General features: G+C 45.4%; 1 protein-coding gene across 3 annotated transcripts in view; it reads right to left on the bottom strand.

Moving 5' to 3' along the window:
- Positions 1–3,518: 3,518 nt before the first annotated feature.
- Positions 3,519–24,469, bottom strand: part of CEP44 (centrosomal protein 44) — a 36,096-nt gene continuing 15,145 nt past the window's right edge. For all 3 annotated transcript variants that reach the window (XM_073577576.1, XM_073577570.1, XM_073577575.1), the window contains exons 5-11: positions 20,629–20,739; positions 18,544–18,681; positions 17,949–18,155; positions 9,728–9,803; positions 7,161–7,273; positions 3,953–3,990; positions 3,519–3,649 (exon numbers count right to left, since the gene is read on the bottom strand). In XM_073577576.1, coding sequence (XP_073433677.1) covers positions 3,604–3,649; positions 3,953–3,990; positions 7,161–7,273; positions 9,728–9,803; positions 17,949–18,155; positions 18,544–18,681; positions 20,629–20,739 — 729 coding nt within the window. In that variant the 3' untranslated portion in view covers positions 3,519–3,603. The remainder of the gene's footprint in view (positions 3,650–3,952; positions 3,991–7,160; positions 7,274–9,727; positions 9,804–17,948; positions 18,156–18,543; positions 18,682–20,628; positions 20,740–24,469) is intronic.

Raw genomic sequence — 24,469 nt, 5'->3', positions numbered from 1 at the left:
GATAAGTTCCTTAGGGGGTCTAGTTTCCAAAATGGGGTCACCTGTGGGGGAATTCCACTGTTTAGGTACATCAGGGGCTTTCCTAACGCGACATGGTGTCCGATCTCAATTCCAGCCAAAAACGTCAAATGGCGCTGCTTCCCTTCCGAGCTCTGCCATGCGCCCAAATAGTGGTTTACCCCCACATGTGGGGTATCAGCGTACTCAGGATAAATTGCACAATATCTTTTAGGGTCCTGTTACTTTTGGAAAAATAAGAAAAGATCATTTTTGTGGAAAAAATATGATTTTTTAATTGTACTGCTGTACGTTATAAACTTCTGTGAAGCCCTTGGGGGTTCAAAGTTCTCACCACACATCTAGATAAGTTCCTTGGGGGGTCTAGATTCCAAAATGGTGTCATTTGTGGGGGGTTTCGACTGTTTTGGTACATCAGGGGTTTTCCAATCGCGACATGGTGTCCGATCTCAAATCTAGCCAAAAACGTCAAATGGCGCTGCTTCCCTTCCGAGCTCTGCTATGCGCCCAAATAGTCATTTACACCCACATATGGGGTATCAGCGTACTCAGGACAAATTGCACAATAACTTTTAGGGTCCTATTACCCTTGGAAAAATAAAAATTGGGGGTGAAAAGATCATTTTTGTGGAAAAAATATGGTTTTTTAATTGTACCGCTGTACGTTATAAACTTCTGTGAAGCCCTTGTGGGTTCAAAGTTCTCACCACATATCTAGATAAGTTCCTTGGGGGGTCTAGTTTCCAAAATGGGGTCACTTGGGGGGTTTCCACTGTTTAGGTACATCAGGGGCTCTCCAAACGCGACATGGCGTCCGATCTGAATTCCAGCCAATTTTGCATTGAAAAAGTCAAACGGCGCTCCTTCCCTACTGAGGTCTGCCATGCGCCGAAACAGTGGTTCCCCCCCACATATCAGGTATCAGCGTACTCAGGACAAATTGCACAATAACTTTTGCAGTCCAATTTCTCCTGTTACCCTTGGTAAAATAAAGAAAATTGAACCTGAAGTATTTTTTTTGTGAAAAAAAGTTAAATGTTCATTTTTTTTTTAATATTCAAAAAATTCCTGTGACGCACCTAAAGGGTTAATAAACTTCTTGAATGTGGTTTTAAGCATCTTAAGGGGTGCAGTTTTTAGAATGGTGTCACTTTTGGGTATTTTCTATCATATAGACCCCTCAAAGTGGCTTCAAATGTGAAGTGGTCCCTAAAAATAAAATGGTGTTGCAAAAATGAGAAATCGCTGGTCAATTTTTAACCCTTATAACTTCCTAACAAAAAAAAATTTTGGTTCCAAAATTGTGCTGATGTAAAGTAAGCATGTGGGAAATGTTATGTATTACGTTTTTTGTGTGCCGTATCGCTGTGATTTAAGGGCATAAAAATTCAAAGTTGGAAAATTGCGAAATTTTCAAAATTTTCGCCAAATTTCCGTTTTTTTCACAAATAAACGCAAGTTATTTGAATGCAATTTTACCACTAACATGAAGTACAATATGTCACGAGAAAACAATGTCAGAATCACTGGGATCCATGGAAGCGTTCCAGAGTTATGACCTCATAAAGGTACAGTGGTCAGAATTGTAAAAATTGGCCCGGTAGTTAACGTGCAAACCACCCTTGGTAGTGAAGGGGTTAAAATAACTAATACATTTCTTTCAACTTCACAATTTTGTTCCACTTGTTAATTCTTCACCAAAAATCTACATTTGGTATCTTTCTGTTCGAAGCATATGTGGGAAAAGGTTGAAAAGTTCCAGGAGGCCGAATACTTCCGCAAGGCACTGTAGCTCTTATCTGAACTTGCGCCAGTTTGTCTTAAAATGTGGTGCCCAGAACTGGACACAGTATTCCAAATGAGGCCTGACCAAGGAGGAGTAGAGGGGAATAATTGCTTCACGTGATCTAGACTCTATGCTTTTCTTAATACATCCTAGAACTGCGTTTGCCTTTTTTTGATTCTGCATCACATTATTGACTCATGTACAGTCTGATCTATTAGTATACCCAAGTCTTTCAGACATGCTGTTGCTCAGTTCTATTCCTTCCATACAGCAGATGTAATTTACATTTTCTTGCCCAGATGTAGAATCTTGCTTTTCTTCCCATTAAATACCATTCTATTAGTCCATGCCCATTGTTCAAGCTTATCTAAATACTTTTGAATCCTTTCTCTGTCTTCTCTCGTGTTAGCTTTCCCTCCTAGCTTTGCATAGTCTGCAAATTTGAATAGTTTACCACTAGTTCCCTAATCCAGATCATTTATAAAAAATATTGAACACTGGGGCCAGGACACATCCTTGTGGTACCCCACTTGAAACAATCTTCTAACTGTATGTGCAACAGTTTATTACCACTCTTTGAGTACGATCACTGAGCCAGTTATAAATCCACCTAACCGTAGCCTTGTCAATCCCATACTTGGTCACTCTTTCACAAGGATAGAATGAGTTACTTTATCAAATGCTATAGTCGAGATATACTATATCTACCGCATTTCCTTGATCCACCCAGTCAGAGATTCAATCATAGAAGAAAATTAGATTAGTCTGGAATGACTTGCTTGCTACAAACCCATGCCAGACTACTGTTTAATTACTGTATTCTTAAGGCCCCGTCTCACATAGCGAGATCAATAATGCATCACCGATCTTGTGATTCAACAGCTATCTCGCTACATGTGACACATAGCGGCGACCGGCCCCCCGCTGGATATCACTGATCGTGCTCTAATGTCCTGGGCGATTTTTTGATCGTCGGCGTCCCGCATGCATCGCTGTGTTTGACACTGATGAGCGAACTCATTGGCGACGCAGAACTCCGGGACGCAGGCTGGAATCGCTCATAATAGCTGCTGTGTGGCAATGCACCAGCGATCCTTACCAGGTCGTATCGTTGTCGGGATCGCTGGTGCATCGTTGAAGACATCTGCCTGTTTGACATCTTACTAGCGATCATTTAGCGACGCACCAGCAATCCCTACCAGGTCGTATCGTTGTCGGGAGCGCTGGTGTGTCGCTATGTGAAATGGGACCCTTATCAAAGTGCTTACATACATGTTGTTTAAGAATTTGTTCAAAGATCTTGCCTGGTATTTTCTTTCATCTTTGTATATTTCAATCTTTCAGTTTGTATATTTTGGCTATTCTAAGATTGTCACACATATTGGTCTGTGCCATCTCTACTACCTAATACTTCTACGAATAGGTAATAAAGCTGTGAAACATATGGGCAAGGTGAGAAAATCGCATGCACAGGATATTTAAGAATTTTTCAATACATTTCCAGCTATGGTTCCATTTAAGACTCAGGACTCTCACTTTTTTTTCTCATTACCCCCTCCGCAGAAGGACAGATGGCCAGTTGTCAACATCCATGGAAAAAAAAAAAAACCCAGCAGACTTCTATGTGAGCGGGATGCAAACTATGACCTTAAACCTGAAACCAAGGCATAAAAATGTCACATAACGGAGGGTTATTAAAGTGGCAGGAATGGTGTTACTTCATACAAAAATACTTTATTTTACATATTATAAAAGAAGAAAATAAAAGCTTATAAATTGTGAACACAAAGCCCCAGAGGCTACGAGCTGTTAGAGAACTTCAGAAGCCTGGAGGTCTCCTCCAACCTAAAAGGGAATGAAGAGAGGAGCTTGGTTATAACACAAGTGGCACAAGTAGAACACTGGGGAATATATTGCATGTTGTCGCTGGTCTATAAGGGTTGCATCACCCTGGTGTAGCAGACTGGTCCTTCTATGCCATGTTACACAACGCCTCTAATGGTGTTACATGACTGGACGGTGAGGTACTACACGCAATGTAGGAAGAAATGGCACTGCTTGTCCTTACTGTGAGAAATCTCATCTTGGGCACACTTTGCTAGGGGTTGCCACAGTCAAGAAGATACTGAAGATCTGTGTGATACTTACATTTGATTTAATCTGTCCATTCTTTGCTTTGTGCTCTCCTGTGGACATATATAGGTGTTACATTTAACTTCCAACATGTATGAGAAAAACAACTGGAAAATGTTGCAGTTCTTGAAGGTATTGATGTAGCAGAACTTAAAGGCTATGTGCACACGGTGCAGCGCCTCCCGTGGATTTTACTAAATCTGCAGGTCAAATGACCTGCATTTTTCCTGCGGATTTCTTCCTTTTTTTGGCGGCTTCACTGCTGTTTTTGTGTGGTTTTCCACCTGCGGATTTGTAGAATGGAGCAGGTGGAAAACTGTAGCAAAACCGCACAAAAGGAGTGACATGCTGCTTTTTTTTTTCTGCACAAAAAACAGCGTTTTTTTTTTTTTTTTTTTACATAGGCTATAATGGTACTGTACATCACCTGCAGTTCTGCAGCAGCGGATCCGCAGTAGAAACCGCACCGTGTGCACAGACCCAAAGACTGAGAAGCAGGGGAGGGGGCAAGTACGGCTCATTTTATCATAAGGATATCTAAAAAATCTAAAGAGGAAAATCCCTTTAATTTGTATTAGACATGTATGCTATCTCTGAAAATTATTACACAGGTTACCAATAGTGCTGCCCAGTGCACCCTGCAGCCAATCCGCAGCCGCACTTGTAAGGCAGAGCCCATCGGTGTGGCAGCGGTGGAGGAGCACAGGGTGGGTACACCTTAGTTTTATTCAGAAGGCTCCCCATGGGTAGAGTTACCATTTGAACGGAGAACCCTTTAAACTCTGCTACTGAGGTACCATTGTCTATGTAATCACCAATATCATTGATAGTAACTTGTAACTTAACCCCTTACAGCAAACCGATGCACTCCTTAGGAGCTTCCAGGTCAGATAATTCACACTCTTTCTCATTAACTCCTTTATGTCCTGATAATGGATCATTTGGAAAGACTTACTAAAGCAGAATGAAACTTTTTAATCGTAAAATGTTTGTAACAGAAAACTTCTCATATATTAGTAATAACACTGGTATAATAGGAATGTAGAATGCTTTAATGTGCAGAAATGGTGCCATTACTATTCCATTGCTATTACTAATATAATCACAAGCTTTCTTTATAAAACATCTTATACTGATTTGGTTTTCACTGTTGGGACGTATGGCGCTACTTAATGAGAAAACGTGAGTGAATCGTCTATCACTGGAAGCTCCTACCACAGTTAAGAACCAGAGAGAAACAGGCCCAAAACGCATGAACGCGCCCATCTCTCAATATTCTGTTCATCACCTGATTGGACACATCATTCAATGATTTATGTTTTTAGGTTTTATCCAGTAGCCTGGTCAGTGAGCTGAACTTATCCTTTTTCACTTGCTGTACCTTACCCATTTTAGTGTGGTTTTACTGAGGCAGTGACAATCATGGGACCCTACGGGCACAGAAGCTTAGATGGTGCAGTCATTACTGACTAGGTGGTTAGTCAGAGAGGGGGGACTCTGGCAATCACCCCATCCGATTCCCCCTGCATTGGAATTACTGGGTGCCGTCTGTGCACGAATCTCCTGATTGTCAGTTTATTATTATTAGGCGCTAACGCTCCGGTATGTCCCGTATAACAGAGCACTAATGAAGCAACAAAATAATCAGACTGTGAATTTTTAAAAACATAACTATGGCATCAAAAGAATTAAAGGGACTGTACATACAATAAAGTGAATAACATCAAAGTTATGGAAAAGCACAAGTGGGGTACGGCCACCCAACCGCTATAGGGCCCAAATAGCCGAGTCTCCTGCCTGGTGTCCTCACAATTCTCCCAAAACATCTAGGGCAGAAATCGGAGGAGTTTATGGAGCGGTTTCATGTTCTGAACCCCAATCTAGAGCTGTTTTATACAGCAGTCACCGATACCTGCAGTGATTGGAGCTAGTCCTGATAGAAGTAATGGTGAACAGTGAACACAGTATCTACATGGTTAGATTGTGGAATAGGGACCCAGGCATTCCAGACTTTATTACTAAAACCAGATTTGATTATGGGGAACCTGTAATGTCCCCATATGGGGTTAATGTGCAGGCTAGTGGCGTTCTAAAGCTGCACGGTCTCCACAATAAATGCCCAGCTGCCAGGAGGAAAGTAACTTTGTTTCTCTTTGCAGCCTCTGGCTTTCAGTAATACAGACGTGCCAGCGCGGCTTTAGCCACCGCTCAGTACACAGAGAGCGACAGCTATAAGCAAGCACCAGCGACGTAACCGACAGCCATCTAGGCACCAATACGTTGCAGAAACTGCTGTCAGTTAATGTACCAAGGCATGAACACAGTTGTTCTCTTTGTATACTGAACAGTGACTGAAGCCCAGCCGACACGCCTGTATGACTGAAAGCCGGAGGCTGCCGGGAGGAATAAGGCCGATTCCTCCCAGTAGCCGGGCTTTCAGTGCGGGAACCGTGGAGCTTTCGAGTGCTAATAACTTGCGGATTATCCCTATAGCTGCACTTTAATAGTGTTTGGGGATATGACAGGGCCCCTGTAAATAGCCTGTCACGCTAAGCGATATCTCTAGAAATATCGCTATAACGTCACTGGTTTTGTGACGTAGCAGCGATATCGCTATGTCTGATACTTACCTCCGACTGGCTCCCCCGCTGATTATCGCTGATCGCGCGAGAACGTCCTGGACCGTTTCTCGTCGTCAGCTTCCTGTGGCGCCGACGAGCGACGCGTGGCTGCGGGCGGGAGGACGTCAGGATCGCCTCGTCTGACAGGTAAGTAACGACTCCCGACCGCTGCTATGTCGCTGGTGAGATCTGCCTGTGTGGCAGCTCACTAGCGACCACTTAGCGATGCACCAGCGATCCTGACCGCGTCATATCGCTGGTCGGGATCGCTGGTACATCGCTAAGTGTGACAGTACCTTAACAACAGCTCCCGTAGACCTTTGCAAACAGGTCCCCAGATTTCCATATAGACCCCCCTGAAAAGCAGAGATCTAGCAGCTTTTAATTTTTTTTTGACAATTCAGAGTCCTAAGAACACAAGAGGAGGATTTGGGCTTTCTATGCCAACACAAGGCATTTTATAAGGTTTCTAGGGAAATCACTTCACTCCGGTCAACTCTTACACCAAGGCTAAGCTGTGGCCTTACACATCATCTAGCATCGCTAACATGTTCCTTTCCCCCAGAACAGCCTGTCCATCACCATTTGGCAGTCGTGCCTACCCGCATGTCTTCATCCACATCAATAGCGGTGGGAGAGGAGTCTGCAGATAGCTGAGAACTGTATCCAGACGACTGATGATTGTTCTCAGGAATATCGGCCTTGATGGTCAAACCTGCAAGAAACAGCCATTTTTCTATCACCTTTGTCTATTTACAGGGTTAGCCATCAAACCTGCTGATTTAGTGCTGGTGATGGGCGCAGTGTTTATACAGGGTCCTACAAGCCCAGGTCCAACCAAAGATTTCCCTGCTCTCTCACTGCTAAATTATAGACAGAAATGAAAACCAAATGACCCAGAGAACATGAAATCCAAACCTCTAACCTGAAGAATGTGCTGCTGATCACCGGGCAAGATAAGATAACCAGCGGGGTAAGATCAGATAAACATTACTACACTATTTGTTCTAAAGGAGACAGGTTATTTGTTACACAAAATAAAACACTGCAAAAATCCCTCTGGCACAAGAATGCAACAATTACACAATATTAATGATACATGCGAGACAGACAACTTCCGACAACCAGTAGATGGCAGCAGCGTTACACAATTGGCAAAACCACCGCTTCAGATGTCAAAGAAATAAGATTTTAGAATTCTGCCTCCAAAGGGGAAAAGTTATAATATGGCCACAAGCCTGGGGAATTACAGTAAGAGGAATCTAATATTATGTATTGTAAAAGTATTACAAGAGAGACAACTCCCGAAATAAAGTGCACGGCTGAGCGCACGTTTGCTCTGCCGTCACCATTGCAGTCTATGGCCCTGTCGGCACATACATTCAGACCCAATTTTGCCCTGGGGATTTCAAACGTATGCCCCGACAGGGACACACAGCAAAATGTGCAAGCACCTCATGTAAAAATGGCCTACATCTCTGGAAACATAAGGCAGATTTAAAGAAGAAAATAAGGGGGCAATCTCGAGAGCAGAGGGAGTAAAATAAGAGTAAAAAGCACCCACCTTTGACTGAGTAACATGTGGTCTTCAAAGAAGCGCTCCTCCTCTGATCAAAGGTAGTACACTGCTAGTATATTGCAATCATCATATTATACAGCACTGTGCAGTTACAATTGCTGATTTTGCCTTTCTACCCAGCTAATTCTTCTCTGTTCTATGTAGAAACAGGAAGTCTCTTGTCCCTGCATTTATCATTCCCCTTTTCACTTCCTGACCCAGCGGCTCCCTCTGCCCCCTGCCAGGGACTTTTGCAGTGACTCATGACTCAGAGGGAAAATTGTCCTCCTGTTCTTACAGAGAGAGATTAGAAGGATTCAGCTAGTCAGTTTGTAATCATGTGATGTCATGGACCTAATGCAAATACAGAATTGACTGGATAGAAAGGCAAAATGAGCAATTGTAAGCACACAGTGCTATAGAATGATGACTACAATATATTAACAGGATACAAAGTGATGTGAGTGCTTCTTTAACGCTGTACATCAGAACTGCCACAATATATGTAAATGCCTACTACATTGTCAGCGGATCCAACAGATCAGGCATTGCATTGGCTACATTTAATCGGCTTTGGATAAGGTAAGGTTCAGATTGGTGGCTCTGTGGATAGCACTGCAGCGCTGGGATCCTGGGTTCAAATCCCACCAAGGACAACATCTGCAAGGAGTTTGTATGTTCTCCTTGTGTTTGCATGGGTTTCCTCCCACATTCCAAAGACATACTGATAGGGAATCAAGATTGCGAGCCCCATCTGGGACAGTGATGATAATGTGTGCAACCTGTAAAGCGCTCCGGAATATATTAGCGCTACATAAAAATAAAGATTATTATTTCCCCTATATCTAACGGGAATCTCGCGGGAGCTCCAGACTGGCACAAATAAAAGGCTCCACTTCTGTTTGACTGAGGATTTCCTGACAACACTCACCAGGAGGGACGCCATCGGCCAAAAGGGCACTACCTGGCAATCTGTGGAAATAGTGTAGTCTATACGGTTTTGAAACCTGCAGCATGTTTAATTCCGCCACAGTATTAGCAGCAATTTTTCACCCATAGAAAGCAATGAGAAAGTTTAAAAAGCTGCAAAAAATGCCACACAAGCAATGAAAAACAGGAGTTTTGAAAGCATCGTATTACCTGCTGAGAGCCGTTTGTTGCAGAAAAAAAAAAATGCAGCAAAAATGCTACATGTGAACATGGGCTTAGGCTATATTAGGGGAAAGTGCAATTATCACGTATGGTGTGAAAACATGGGTGTACAATGTGAAAAATCTATTCGCCTCTTACTATTAATTGCCACCGTGCGGCTATACTTCCGATAATATAGGAATTCCCGCAGTACAGAGCTCTAGTACAAAGGGCACAGAATGAAGCACAGACAAAGGTCAGCTACGGTCATCCCATGTGGTTGGTCCAATTTAATATAGTAATCACCCAGGAAGAGACCCTGAAAATAAGGTGGCTGTTCATTTCAAGGAACATCATGGAAAAAAGCCAAGACAAGAAATAGAAGTGTATGACCTGCTCCATCGTAAAAACCTAACACTGACTGAAGACATGTTCGGCCGGACTTCTGTTTGACTGAGGATTTCCTGACACGACACTCACCAGGAGGGACGCCATCGGCCATTCTGCTTGATGTGCGCTCCTCTCTTATCAGCGTGAACTCAGACGTCAAGTCTCTCTGGAAAGATTGAAGAAATGAGGCCTACGTAAGAGAATGCGCTGGAAACCTACAGATTACACATTGTGTTATGGATTTCTCCTTGTAGGGCTCCGTTCCCACAATGAGTTCTTTGACGTTACACATTTTCTCCAGCGTTTCTGCACCTATTCGCTAAATTAGGTTACGGTACTTGCTTTTTTTTTTTTTTATACATAAAGCTGCTTCGTTTTTGATACTTCCTGGTATTTGGCTTTGACAAAAAAAAAAAAAAAAACTATTGATATAATCATGTGCACATTAAACATGGTTTCAGAGCTTTTCCACAGTGGAAAAGTACTAAAAACGCGCTGTGGATTTTCTGCATCTAATGCAAGTCTACGGGAAAAGTCCACCCACAAAACTCAGCACATACGTAAGAGAATCTCACATGTTGCAGACTTCAAAACACGCGCCGGTCAGTTTATATTGAATAAAAAATAAAACACATACGTGAGATTAGTATATATCCCACCCACTATAATACAACTGTAAGACACTGCGTTTTTTGGACAGTAAAGATATACAGCATCAAAATTAATTAATTTTTTAGGGGCGACGTGGGGCATCATTTCTTTCTGCTGGTGTACTTTATGCCAAATATTCCAACTGGAGAGCGGAATTTGATCAATTTGACACAAATTCAAAAGATACCTTTTTTTCTATACATTTGCTTGACTTTTTGAGTAAAATGGCGTACAATTCTATGAATGCACTTAGAAAAAAAAAAGAGATTTTTGTGTACTCACCGTAAAATCTTTCTCTTAGCCTCTAATTGGGGGACACAGAACCATGGGAGTTATGCTGCTGTCCACTAGGAGGCGACACTATGCATAATCTGAAAAAGGATTAACTATGGCTCCTCCTCTGCAGTATACACCCCTGGACGGCGTTAACCTTCTCCAGTTTTGTGCAAAAGCATTAGGAGGAACAAAACAGAAATAACATAACCATGCCTGTAAGAAGGCCACTATGTACGAGCTCAAAGAACAATACGAGAACTCAACCGAAACAACGGCCCGTAAGGGCAACAGGGTGGGAGCTGTGTCCCCCAATTAGAGGCTAAGAAAAAGAGATTTTACGGTGAGTACACAAAAATCTCTTTTACTCTGTCGCCTCATTGGGGGACACAGAACCATGGGACGTCCCAAAGCAGTCCCTGGGTAGGAAGCAATGGACGAATATTGTGCAGACAGGTCCCTAAACTTGGGGCACCGCCGCCTGCAGAACCCATCTACCCAGGCTTGCGTCCGCTGAGGACTGGGTATGAACTCTGTAGTGCTTAGTAAACGTGCGTAGGCTAGTCCAAGTGGCCGCCTTACACACTTGTTGTGCCGAAGCCTGGTGCCGAATGGCCCAGGAGGCCTCTACCGCCCGTGTAGAGTGTGCCGTAATACCGGTCGGAAGAGGAGAATTTTTAAGGTGGTAAGCCTCTTGTATGGTGAATTTGATCCACCTGGCAAGGGTAGCTTTAGAAGCCGGCAGACCCTGGCGGACGCCTTCTTGAAGAAGGAAAAAGGGACTCTGACTTCTGGAAGGGCGCAGTCCTAGACACGTAGATACGCAATGCCCTGACGAGGTCAAGCGTATGCAGAGCCTTATCCACTCTATGAACCAGAACCGAGCAAAGTGATTGCAGTGAAATTTCCTCATTGAGGTGGAAGTTGGACAACCTTCGGAAGGAAGGATGGGACCGTATGAAGAACCACCTTGTCCTGGTGAAAAGCCAGGAAGGGCCGTCTGCAGGAGAGTGCTGACAGTTCAGACACCCTGCGTAGCGAGGTGATTGCTACCAGAAAGACCACCATCTGGGATAGAAGGCGGAGTGGCACTTCCCTAAGGAGTTCGAAAGGTGGTCCCTGCAATGCTGTCAGGACCAGGTTGAGGTCCCACGTTTCTAGTGGACGTCTGTAGGGGGAACCAATCAGGAAACCCTCTGAAGAAAAGTCCTGTTAGCAATGAGTCTCTGAAAAAGCACAGAGTATTGACACCTGGCTCTTAAGCGAGCCCAGGGACAGCCTGGCGTCCAGACGCGATTGGAGAAAACCAAGTACTTTGGGGAGGGAATAAGGGAGTGGGATCTGGCCGCAAGATTCGCACCAGGTAAAGAAGACTCTCCAGGTACGGTAATACGTGCCCTGATCATGGTTCCAATGACGTCCGGTGAGAGCCCTGCCTGGGTTAGAACCCAGGTCTCAAGGGCCACTCCGTCAAATTGAGAGCCCCTGAGTTCTGGTGGTAGAACGGGCCTTGTGACAGAAGATCGGGACGGTCGGGGAGACGACAGGGAGCGTCTGCTGTAAGTTGTACGATGTCGGCGTACCATGTGCGTCTGGGCCAGTCCGGAGCGATTAGGATGGTTTGAACTCCCTCTTGTTTGATCTTCCCCTGATATCCAGAGTGTTGAGGGAGAGGTGGAAAAAACGTACAGAAGCTGGAACTGGGTCCAGTCCTGAACCAGGGCATCTGCTCCGAGCGACCGCGGATCGTGTGTTTTGGCCATGAAATTGGAGACCTTGGCATTGAGATGGGATGCCATTAGGTCCACGTCCAGGGTCCCCCAGCGATGGCAGATCTGGCGAAAAATTTCGGGATGGAGAGACCACTCTCCCGAGTCCATTCCTTGTCTGCTGAGGAAGTCAGCTTCCCAGTTGTCCACACCCGGAATGTGGACCTCAGAGAGTACCGACCCAGTGTCTTCCGCCCAGTGGAGGATATGTGTCACTTCTCTCATCGCCTGGGTACTGCGGGTCCCGCCTTGGCGGTTCACATATGCCACTGCTGTGGCATTGTCCGACTGTACGCTGATATGAGAGGCTGCCAGTAAGTGACGAAAGGCTCTCAAAGCCAGGAAGATGACCCGAATTTCCAGGATGTTGATGGGCATGTTCGCCTCCACTGGTGACCACTTGCCTTGTGCCCTGTGATGTAGGTGCACCGCACCCCAACCTGTCAGGCTCACGTCGGTGGTCAGGACCTTTCATTGACCTGTGAGAAAGGTTTTCCCCGTTGCAAGCGAGGTTGTCTTGAGCCACCAGTGCAGGGACCTCCTGGTTGACGATGTTAGCTGGAACTCCCTGTCGAGGGAAAAAGGATTCCTGTCCCCGGACTTGAGAATGGCTAGTTGAAGAGGCCTGAGGTGAAACTGGGCAAATGGGACTGCTTCCATTGCTGCCACCATCCTGCTGAGGACTCTCATGGCAAACCGGAGAGATCGGGGCGGAGGAGGATGCGAACTCCTAGACGGAGAGCCAGTGCCTTGTCCTTGGGAAGGAGCACCAGACCCCTGGAAGTGTCAAATAGCATCCCCAGGAAGGTCAGAGACTGACTCGGGGTAGTCGATGACTTTTGTAGGTTGACTAACTAGCCCAGGCGACTCAGAGTGTCGATTGTGATTGAGACGCTGAGCTCGCAGTCCTTGAAGATGGAAGCCTTGATGAGGAGATCGTCCAGGTATGGAACGACTACTGTCTCTGGAGTGTAGAACGTCCATGGTGGCTGCCATGATCTTGGTAAACATTCTGGGAGCCGTGGTGAGTCCGAATGGGAGAGCCACGAACTGGTAGTGGTCCTGGTTGATTGCGAACCTGAGAAATCTCTGATGGGCGGGAGCAATCGGTATATGCAGGTATGAGTCTTGTATGTCTATGGAGGCGAGATATTCTCCCTGCTCCATGGACGCAATGATGGACCGAAGGGACTCCATGCGAAAATGACGAACCCGTACATATTTGTCGAGTTGTTTTAGGTCCAATATGGGCCGTACGCTGCCTCCTTTCTTGGGGACTACGAATAGATTGGAGTAGAACCCTCGGAAGCGCTCGGCCGCGGGAACCGGTACTATGACTCCTGCTTGAAGAAGGGAGGAAACCGCTTGGTGGAAGGTACGAGCCTTGGCTGGCGGTTTTGGGGGAACAGAGAGGAAGAACCGGTTCGGTGGGTTGGAAGTGAACTCTATCTTGCATCCGGAAGACATCATTTCCCTGACCCACCTGTCTTCTGTAATAGGCAGCCAGACTTGCTGAAAGAACAAAAGTCGTCTGCCTACGGGTGGGGTGTCTTCCGGAGTTTGTGAGTCATGATGATGAGGAGAAAGTCTGAGGTTTTCCTCCTTTGGGCTTTGACTGGCCTGCTTTTGGCTGCCAAGTCTTGTCCGGCCTTTGCGTCGACTGAGTTGTCCCTGCGTGGGGAACGGTTACGATTTTGTGCTGGACGCGAGACGAACCAGCCCGAAGAATTCCGAAAGGATCGGAATCGTGTTTGGTTACGCTTTTTGCAAGTGCGTTTAGGTTTTAGTTGAGGGAGAGAGGTACTCTTACCCCCGGTGGCATTGGATATCATTGTGTCCAACTTTTCACCGAAAAGCCGCCCACTGAGGTACGGGAGGTGTGTGAGGGACTTCTTTGAGGCCGCGTCCGCTTTCCATTCCCGCAGCCAGAGGATACGCCAAATCGTGATGGCGTTTGATGCTATTCCCGCTACACCCCTTGCTGAATCCAGAGCTGCATGAAGCATGTAATCTGCTACCACTGCAATTTGAACCGCTTGGTCCGACAGCTCAGGAGTTGGTGCTTGGAGGCCAGCTTGTAATTTTTTGGCCCAAGCCAGAATGGCCTTGGCAGCCCAAACTGAAACGAACGCAGGAGCCAGGAAGGCCCCTGCAGCCTCGAAAATTGAACGAGCCATGCATTCTACCTGCCGGTCTGCTGCGTCCCTGAGGGTTGAGCTATCTGGCAGTGAGAGGAGGGTCTGTGCTGCTAGTCTAGAGACTGGGGGGTCCACTTAGGGTGGATCTGTCCATTCCTTGGTGTCCTTCTGCGGGAAGGGGTACGTTGTCTCCAAATATTTGCGATTGGTGAATTTCTTCTCAGGCTGTGAGAACTGCTTGTTAAGGATCGCCTTAAATTCTGGTTGATTAGAGAAGACCTTAGGCGGTTTCAGAACATCTTCAAAGGAAATCTTGTGTTCGGGGCCTCCGGGGGCGGATCAGAAACATCCAGCTCCCGATGGATGGAAGAGATTACGTCCTCAACTAGCGCTGTATTGCTAGGGGGAATTGGGATCAGGGACCCCTCCATTTCGTTGTCTGAGGCGGAGTCACAGATGCCTTCCGAATCTTGTGTATCGCCGAGGTGTCCCCTGGTGGGTGAACTGGGGTGGAGGTCTTCTGTGGTCGGGAATCGCTGTGGAGATCTGCGTTGTCTGTCTCTGGTAGGGGACGGTCTAGGTGACCTGGAACTACGGTGTCTCTCCCTAGAGGGGGATGACAGTGTGCTATGGGGTGACGCAGATGAACGCGACCTGTGGGTCCGCTTACGTCTGGATGTGCCCGGAACGGCATGTCCCTGAGTCGAGCTCTCCCTTTGCTGGGTAATGTTCATAGCCGAGGCATGACCCTGCAGAGCCTGAAGCAATGTGGAGGTTAGGTTATCTATAGACTGCGTCATAGATTGCGACATCTGAGTAGCCCATTCCGGCATGGTAGCAGACACCGAAGCATTGGTAGGGGCTTCTAGGGATTCTGACCCAGTAGTCTGGATACAGTCCCGGCACTGCGGGTACATGCTGCCACTGGGGAGAGTGGTTTTGCAGGCTGTGCAGAATGCATAAAAGCAGTCCTGCCTGGTTCTCTTGGACCTTGAGCCCGGCATAGTGCACAGAGTGCAGAAGAGCTGGCTATGCAGAGGACCCTATAGGGGAGCCTTATAGGGAATATGGATTCACAGCCGAGTAAAAACCCAGCTGTGATCTTACCCCACCAGTTTGCCCCTAGGTCCAGCGCCGAAGATCCACAGTCCTGTGCCCCCCCAAAGACTGGCTGGCCTGGTCATGCTGCAGAAATGGCCGTCAGGAAGAAGAGGAAGGGGAAGAAGGGGGCGGAGAGCTGAAAAACAGCGGCAGAGCACCCTTTCTGTCTCAATCCGCTCCCTCTATGACACTGTAGAGTGTCATATTTGTCATCCGGGGGGGCGGAGAGGAGGCGGCGGCTTCAGCTAGGCCGAAGCCCCGGCCTAAATTAGATGCCTGATGCCCAGAAAGGCTCCAGGCCGGCGTGAAAGTCGGGGAGGGGGTCGGATCTGAACCGGACTCCCCCGGATTTAAAGGCAGTGGGGCTATAAGTGGAAGGGGGGGCCCTGTGAGGGATCCCCCTGAGGCACTATAGAGCTGGTGCTGCCGCAGAGACAGGGGCGCAGGGAGCCCTGTGTCTCTATGGTGCCATGCCTGCATGCACTCCCCCCCAGCCCCGACAGGAGCCCGCAGCTGGGCTGGGGTCCCTGGATGCAGCCGCAGTGTGCTGGCCTATGCCGCTGGCAGCTGCAGAGTGCTGCCTGTACAGACCCTACCTGAGGCGTCTCAACCTAATGCCCCCAGAGGGGCATTAGGGAGGGTGCTGTTGTCACCATCAGAGGGTTTTATCCTTGCCTCGACCTCAACCCAGAAACCAAAAGGAATTGGGGAAGGGGGGGGGGGTCTCGACTTCAAGCCAGCACCCGAGGGACTGTGGAAGGAGCGACATGGGGAATAGCCATCTCGACTTCAACCGGGCACCCCATAATAGGGGACCGAGGAAGGAGCCATGCCGGGAGTCTCACAGGAGACCCACTTTACTTCATCTGTAATCCCGTTGGATAAAACGAAGTGAAAAAAAAAAAAAAAAAAAAAAAAATTTTAAGTGTGCCTCCTATGCGACACTAAGCAAAAACTGGAGAAGGCCAACGCCGTCCAGGGGTGTATACTGCAAAGGAGGAGCCACAGTTAATCTTTTTCAGATTATGCATAGTGTCGCCTCCAAGTGGACAGCAGCATAACACCCATGGTTCTGTGTCCCCCAATGAGGCGACAGAGTAAATACAAAAATAAAAACACACCCAAAACTGACAGCTTTTAACTCAACAGGGCACTGGAGTGCAAACATTTTAATCACATTTTGAAAAGTTTCAAATTATAAATTGGGTTGAACCACATGGCTATCAAAAGCCACCCAAAGCAAAAGTACGCCAACAGAAAAAAAAGGTCTCCATGATGAACACTGTCTCTAGTGCGCGGATGTCATAGAGGGGTGGTGACCCCTTATAGCCCCCTTTTTTGAGCCGCTTAAGAACGGCCCCCACCTGACAAACCAGGTGCTTTCATGTAGCCGATAACCCTTTTACCACATAGCAATAGTCCCAGCAGGAACGATGGATCTAGGAGCCACACTTGCGATGATCAGGTGAATGTCATGGGTAGAGATGAGCGAACAACATCGACTCCCTCCTTATTTGGCAAGCTGTTGCGCTTACCGAAGAAGCTGCATCGGGAGCGCTCCTGATGATCAGCTGTTCAGCGACGCAGCTGCACGTGTCACAGCTGTGTGACAGCCATAACACACAGGATTTCCATGCATGTGCTATGACTGTCACACAGCCGCGACACATGCAGCTGCGGCGCCGAACAGCTGATCAGCAGGAGCGCTCCAGGTGTCCAGGTTCACGATGCAGCTTCATCGGTAAGCACTATAGCTTGCCAAATATGGAGGGAGCCGACGACGTTTGCTCATCTCTAGTCTTGGGCACCATCTTTAGACAGTCCCCTCAGTCCATATTACTTATATTGCTGTAGATTAGTGTGGTTTAATAAACTTTTCATATTTCTCTTGAACCTCTTTTGCTTTTGGGTCTCCATCTCTGCCAGATTAAACGTAGAAGTCATCCAATAGGACCTTATTTTTGATTGTGTCAGAGCAGCAGTTGACAGGGACTGCCTTCTTTCAGCACGTGAGGAAAGACATAGCAAATCAGAAAAACTATACATTTCTAAATAGAGGATGATTATTAATATTAGCATATTCCTGCATTTAGAAATGTAGTATAGTTTTTCTGATTTGCGATGTCTCCTTCCTCACGTGCTGGGCATCGGAGGACCTTAGATACTTTGACTAGTCAGCTGCGATCCCTGGATGGCTCCTCCCCACTCTCTATGACTGACAGGTCGCTCACATGTGTGCATCAGCTGCAGAATCTTTCCCTCCTACTAGATGATGATACAGGGCACTGCTCCGCGGTAGGACACAATAGATGTAACTGACACTAGGTAGTGATATGTGGCAGCGCTGCTCCCACCTTGCCTACATCATTAGTGACAAACCTTTTTTGACTGCAACATGCGGTCTGTTTCCAGGAGCAGGACTCGGCTCAGAAGGTTCCGCCAGTCCGTCTCATCAATGATTATCTTGCCTTTCATGCTGGTCTCCAGCGCCTGCAGTCTGTCCTCCATCCAGTCAAGCCTTGAAAGCTTCTCCTGACATTCAGCAAGCCGGGCCTTCAGTAAATCTATCTGTGTGTCCTTTGTCACCTGCAACGAAACAAGCGCTTTACATTTCCCAGAGCAAATCCACATTAGCATCTGTGTTCACAGCTTTCCATACCTCAGAAGCCCCTTACTGTCATCATCATTTATGGCCGACCCGTTATAGGCTGTGCCAGGCTAGTAGTGGATCATGTTTTATTTACCACATGGTTTCAGATATTTGTGTCTTTTAAATTTAGTGCTAAATCTGAGGATTTTTACTAAGGAGGCGGTGCTCAAAGATTTAGGGAGGTAGGCCATTTTACATTATTAATCCATTAGCCATGTTCCTGTAGTAAAGGGCATAAGAATTCACACTAAATTACATAGACACAAATCGCTGGAACCTTGTGACAGATTTAAAAGAGACAAAAAAAAAAAAATTACGTCTTACTTCATCTTCACATGGATCCTCCGCTTCATAATCTGATGTAGAAACATCTTCTGCTTGGGCCACAAAAGCTTCCCTAGACCCGGGCAATGGAGACGGAAGAAGGTCGGCACCGGTGTGACGCTCCACAAGGAGTTTTTTCTGCAGTACAGATGGATTCATCAGTAACAATGACGTCTCCCTAACTATGTCTCTTATAAAATAGGAAAAGGTTTGCAAGGAAGCCATTTATAGAGGAAATATTCTTTTTTTCTGCTGGAGAACATCTATTATGGGGGTGGTGGCATCTCCATATACACAAGAGTGGTCCCACCAAAGTCAGCAGATCCATCTACACATTTATATAATGAGAAGATAATACAGTCTGTCCTTTCCGGAAACTTATACACTCCAGAAAGAAGTAAACCTAGATAGGATTGCACGCCTCCCTCTTCTGAGCTGGAAATTGTATTTAAAAGCTTCCTTAGACTGGTGTCCATTGGTTGGAACCCGGTTCTTTTATCTGCCATTATTCACACACTGAGGTCAACTCTGACACGTGATAAGGTTTTCAATATTAGACAGTGTAGGACCGTCCCGATCAGAATCACCTTGTCGATGGTGGGATGGTTTGTATGCTATCAAAACCAGTATTACTAAGAACTCTTATTTAAATGCACTTTTGCTTTTACTTGTCTCTTGTTGGTTTTGTATGTTTTATGGCAGGAGGCAAAGCTTAGTGTAATGGATCCCGTGCTGCGATATTGCAGTCTCTGTACAAATGGCAGTCATTCCAGGTAATGATACTCTTGAGAATTAGAAGACTTGAAAAGATCAACGTAAAAAAAATATGAACGAACAAAAAAAATAAAAAAATAAATAAAATGCATTTGGACATTAATAAATGACAACTAGACTATGCAGCCATTTATTAATAGCATTTAGCCTAAGTGCACACTGCATTCATGTACCTTGCCGGGTCTACACATTGGGAAAAGCTCCCTATGTGTACTTTAAAGAGAAACTGTCACCGGTTTTGTCACAGCAGCTAAAAATATATAGTCTTACTCCGTGTGTGCACTGCATTCCCTAAATCCTTCTATAACCCCGACTTCTCCTGTGTAGCCTTTTTGATTTTTCCAGTGCTATATGCTAAGGCCTGTTTCACACTTCCGTTTTTGACCGTCAAAATCCGCCGGTTTTTGAAAAAACGGATCCGCCATTTTTTTGGCGGATCCGTTTTTTCCCCATTGAGTTGCATTACCGGCGGATCTTGACGGATGGCCATCTGTTGGATCAGTTTTTTTGCAGATCCGCCAAATTTTTTGCGTCCGCCGAAATGCCTGGACGGACCCTGCAACGTTTTTTTTGCTGCAGGATCCGCATTTTACAGTGCGCATGCCCGGAGAAAGGAAGTCAGCCGGAAATTTAACTCTGAAATCCTTTCTGGCGGACGAAAACAATTCTCTCTCTCTATCCCGGGCAGCGGCTCCTTTAAAATTCTTCATTCGGCAAAACGGTCCGGTGGCATCCGTTCACATCAGTTGGCAACGGATCCGCTTTCCGCCATTTTGGCTGATTTTAACTGACCCCAAAAAACGCGGTAGTGTGAAACAGGCCTAACCGAGTCCGTCTGGTCCGATGGGCGTGGTTTCGGTCCTCTCCACCCCTCCCTCCGGCTGCTGCGCGATACCCTTGATGTGGATGATGCCTGTGCTTTGTCATACTAATGGTTGTGAGAAATCTCGTGCCTGCATAGACAAATTGCGTATCAGGCACTTCTGCTTTTCGGCTTTGCCCGCAGTTGGGCAAAGCATATTGTGCACGTGAGAGATATCTTACGGTGATGCGGATGACGCAGGTGGCTTCATCCACCATCAAGGACAGGGAGCTGGTCCCCATTCAGACAGAGAAGTGTGTGATGATCTGGCCTTCACATCGGCTAGCTTATGTAGCATTACAGGGAAGAGCAGCAGACTATGCTTTCCTATAAAAATACCACTTATATTGCACGACATACATTTATTTATTGTCTGTCTGTGGTGAACGTATGAGGAGCATGGGGGAATACACATGACAAGTGGAGTTGTGTCGGTGACAACTACTTACGCGAGTCTCTTTCTCTGGGTTTATGGATGACTGGACACAAGTTTCTTCTGGATAAAACACTTCACATTTATCCTTCGCACAAGCTATTCTCTTAACTGGCTGCAATTTCACCTAAAAATAAATAGGTGCAGACATAAATATAAGATGTAGTTCAAGGGGACGTCCACGACTGGACAGGCCCAGCTCAATCACTGCGCCGTTCTGTATGAAGGAGAAAGGGGACGACTTGAAGGGCAAAGGTGCAGGTCACATCACATCACTGGGGGCTCCACGGACACATTGTTACATTGCACAACATGAAGCTGAAGAATCATGTCTGCTCATATACAATAGATACAGAGACGTCTTCCGACACACGTTAGTTTTACCTGACAGGAGCAAAGGAGGTTTTTTTTTTTTTTTACGGGATTATCCCTCAGTCTACAGGTGATGTCAGCTGGTAGGTAGCAAGATTACTCTAAACTAGAAAAGTATTAGGCCGGGGTCACACTTGCAAGTGTGATGCGAGAAACTCGCGGGAGTCTCTCGCATCAACACCCGGCACTGCCGCCAGCACTCGGGACCAGAGTGTTCCGCTGCATGTATTTCTATGCAGCCACACACTCCAGTCCCGAGTGCCGGCGGCAGTGCCTGGTATTGATGCTGGTTTCTCACATCACACTCGCAAGTGTGACCCTGGCATTACCGGTAATAGACATGGATTAAGTGAAAATAACAATAAAATCGAAATTTCCACAGGGGGATTTCTGCTCATAATGACCACCCATTGGCAATGAAACCAGTTGATCGCCTCTTTTAAATGGATGATGCAAAATGCTTGGAGACAAATCACTGTATATATGATCGTTCATTCGATTGGAAACATGGGTGTGACCGGTTATTGGCAGTGCAATTAGTTAGCATGATATATATAGCAGGAGGGGATGAACAGAATGATATAAACGGGTGTTTGATCTAAAATTGTAACTCATTCATTCATTCATTCATTCATTCTAGCACCTGCTTACTACTCTGGACTTAGATATCAAACCGGAATATATCCACTAGGTCCGTCTATTGAACTCCTGTGGAGAGTAAAAATGAGATAACAGTGCTGTGAATGGAGAGTTGCAGAGAGGTTTGTAATCACTAGGGTGACCGCAAAAAATCGATGTCAGAATTTTGTCCGTCTGGACCCCACAAAACGATTCCCCTTTCCAGATATTGAGATAGCCAAAATTCGAGCTCGATCAAACGACGTTAACCCGTGCCGCTCGTCGCTCAAAGTTTGAAAAAATCCAAATTGAGGTATTTTAAGATTTAGGTATTTTGCATAGTCTGTTAGACTATAAAGAATGTGACAACAACATTGCAGAAATAGCCCTGACCAAATTTTCGAACCATTTGTGATATTTGAATGCAGAGTTGGTGGGATTATCGTTTTTTGATCCCACCATTACAGACAATGAAAAGTTGTTAATGGCTAATAAATTGCTCAGTAGCACAGATGAACCATCAGAGCACGCTAGGGTTGTAAATCCAAAAGTTAGGAAAGAAAAATTAAAAGAGGTAGGAAGTAACCGACTTTAACGACCTTCTGACAAAAGATGAAGAACAAAAGCAATATGTCCTGCAAGTTGTAAGCAAATGCCGAGCATTATATTCTGACGTTTCAAAAACTACTTTAACAAAAGCTCTAGAATAGATTAGATAACTATGTAAAATTATCAACTCATGTAGGTTAGCGTGCTCTGATGGTTCATCTGTGCTACTGAGCAATTTATTAGCCATTAACAACTTTTCATTGTCTGTAATGGTGGGATCAAAAAATGATAATCCCACCAACTCTGCATTCAAATACCACAAATGGTTCGAAAATGTGGTCAGGGCTATTTCTGCAATGTTGTTGTCACATTCTTTATAGTCTAACAGACTGTGCAAAATACCTAAAACTTAAAATACCTCAATTTGGATTTTTTCAAACTTTGAGCAACGAGCGGCACGGGTTAACGTCGTTTGATCGAGCTCGAATTTTGGCTCTCTCAATATCTGGAAAGGGGAATCGTTTTGTGGGGTCCAGACGAACAAGATTCTGACATTTTTTCCTCCCCATATGAGATCCGGTCACCCTAGTAATCACACTGCTTATTCTACTGCCACCCCCTCACACTGGCTGCCATGGAATAAAAACTAAAAAGGTGTCTATCATGACACTCAGCACTGCTCTTTACACATAGCAGGTGGAGAGATCAGGGCCGTCTCATTAAATCTCACAGGAGACCATCTAGGGGTGCGTACTTCTTTCTGCGGTATAACAATTCTTACTTAAAGGGGGTATTCCCATCTCCAAAATCATACCATATATATGTAGTAGATGTAATATCAAAAATATTAGCAAATACTTACAAATAACAATGTAGTTTAGTTCTTCTGATTCGTTATGTTGCTTCCCCCTTGTGCAGTGCCCTACAGGAGGTAAACGACATAGTGAATCAGAAGAACTACACTAAATCTCTAATTGGAGGTATTTGCTAATAATAAATATTATACCTACTACATATTGGGAATATATCTTGGAGATGGGAATACCCCTTTAAGATTGGTCAAAATCAAGCAGGGGATTAAAAGAAAAGTCTGCCAAGACAAAGACAGAAAAACAAAAACCCACTCTAAGTAGCATATGGCCATCATATGCTACTTTATGCAGCACGGTCACTCAGTGGTTAGCACTACTGCTTTTCATGGCTGTGGTCTTAGGTTCAAATCCCACCAAGGACCACATCTAAGGAGTCTGTCTTTGTGTGGTTTTTCTCCAGGAACTCAGATTGGGAGCCCCAATGGGGAGAGCGAGGATGATGTCCAAAACTCTGGAATATGATGGTGCTATATAAGCAAACTAAATGAAAAGCAGCATTTAACAGAAGTATAGGTTGGGTAATCCATTTTATTATTTCTAAACACTGTTTTTCGGTGATTCCTTTGTATCCACATTCATACAGCACCCACACACACAAATGATACACCATTTGAAAGGTAAACTTGCCCCCTTCAGCAAGAAAACAGCCAAACAAACCACACATCCATGATTTTATCACAAAACACAGTTTAAACATTCATTTTCATAAACCTGCAGTAAGGAAAAATGACCTGCAGGTGGCACCACAGTACCCCAAAAGCACACTACCAACACATTTGTATACATGCACTGCTTTTTCGGGGACTACTTCACCCCACACACGATACACCATTTGAAAGGTAAACTTGCTCCCTTCAGCGAGAAAACAGCCAAACAAACCACACATTCACGATTTTATCACCAAATACAGTTTAAACATTCATTTTCATAAACCTGCAGAGAGACACAATGACCTGCAGGTGGCACCTCAACCGGAAGACATTTTTTTTTTGGCCTCTACTTATCAAAACAATTTATTGTATTACCAATCTACATATATAAATACCTGTCTGTGTTCATCATCTCATGAAATACATTTACATTTGACCAGCTTGCTTTTTCTGAAACTGCCTGCGCCCCCCGACGACCAATGTGCTAGTAAACATTATTTCGCCAACCCATTCCCCAAAGCTGGACAAGGGTATTACATGTCTGGTATTTTTGGTCTGTATAAACTTTATACACCCATCCCCTATTGGAATATATAGTTTGATTTTTTTATTAATATTATGCACTAGCACTTTATCAGCATCATCAGTATAAGTAGATAGTGATCAGAATCTCACTCTTCCTTACAAGCAGAATATTGCTTGTCAGCACGTTGTAGGTATTCTGGCATTTGCTTGTGAACAGGATTAGGACCGCGCTGCTCTTGATTTTTTGATGGAATCTTGATTTTTGTAGGTA

This window comes from Dendrobates tinctorius, unplaced genomic scaffold (genome assembly GCF_039654945.1).
Source record: "Dendrobates tinctorius isolate UK_male_01 unplaced genomic scaffold, ASM3965494v1 ptg000008l, whole genome shotgun sequence".
NCBI classification, from domain to species: Eukaryota; Metazoa; Chordata; class Amphibia; order Anura; family Dendrobatidae; genus Dendrobates; species Dendrobates tinctorius.
Note: the sequence above shows the minus strand (reverse complement) of the source record. Positions and strands in the feature narration are given on the sequence as shown.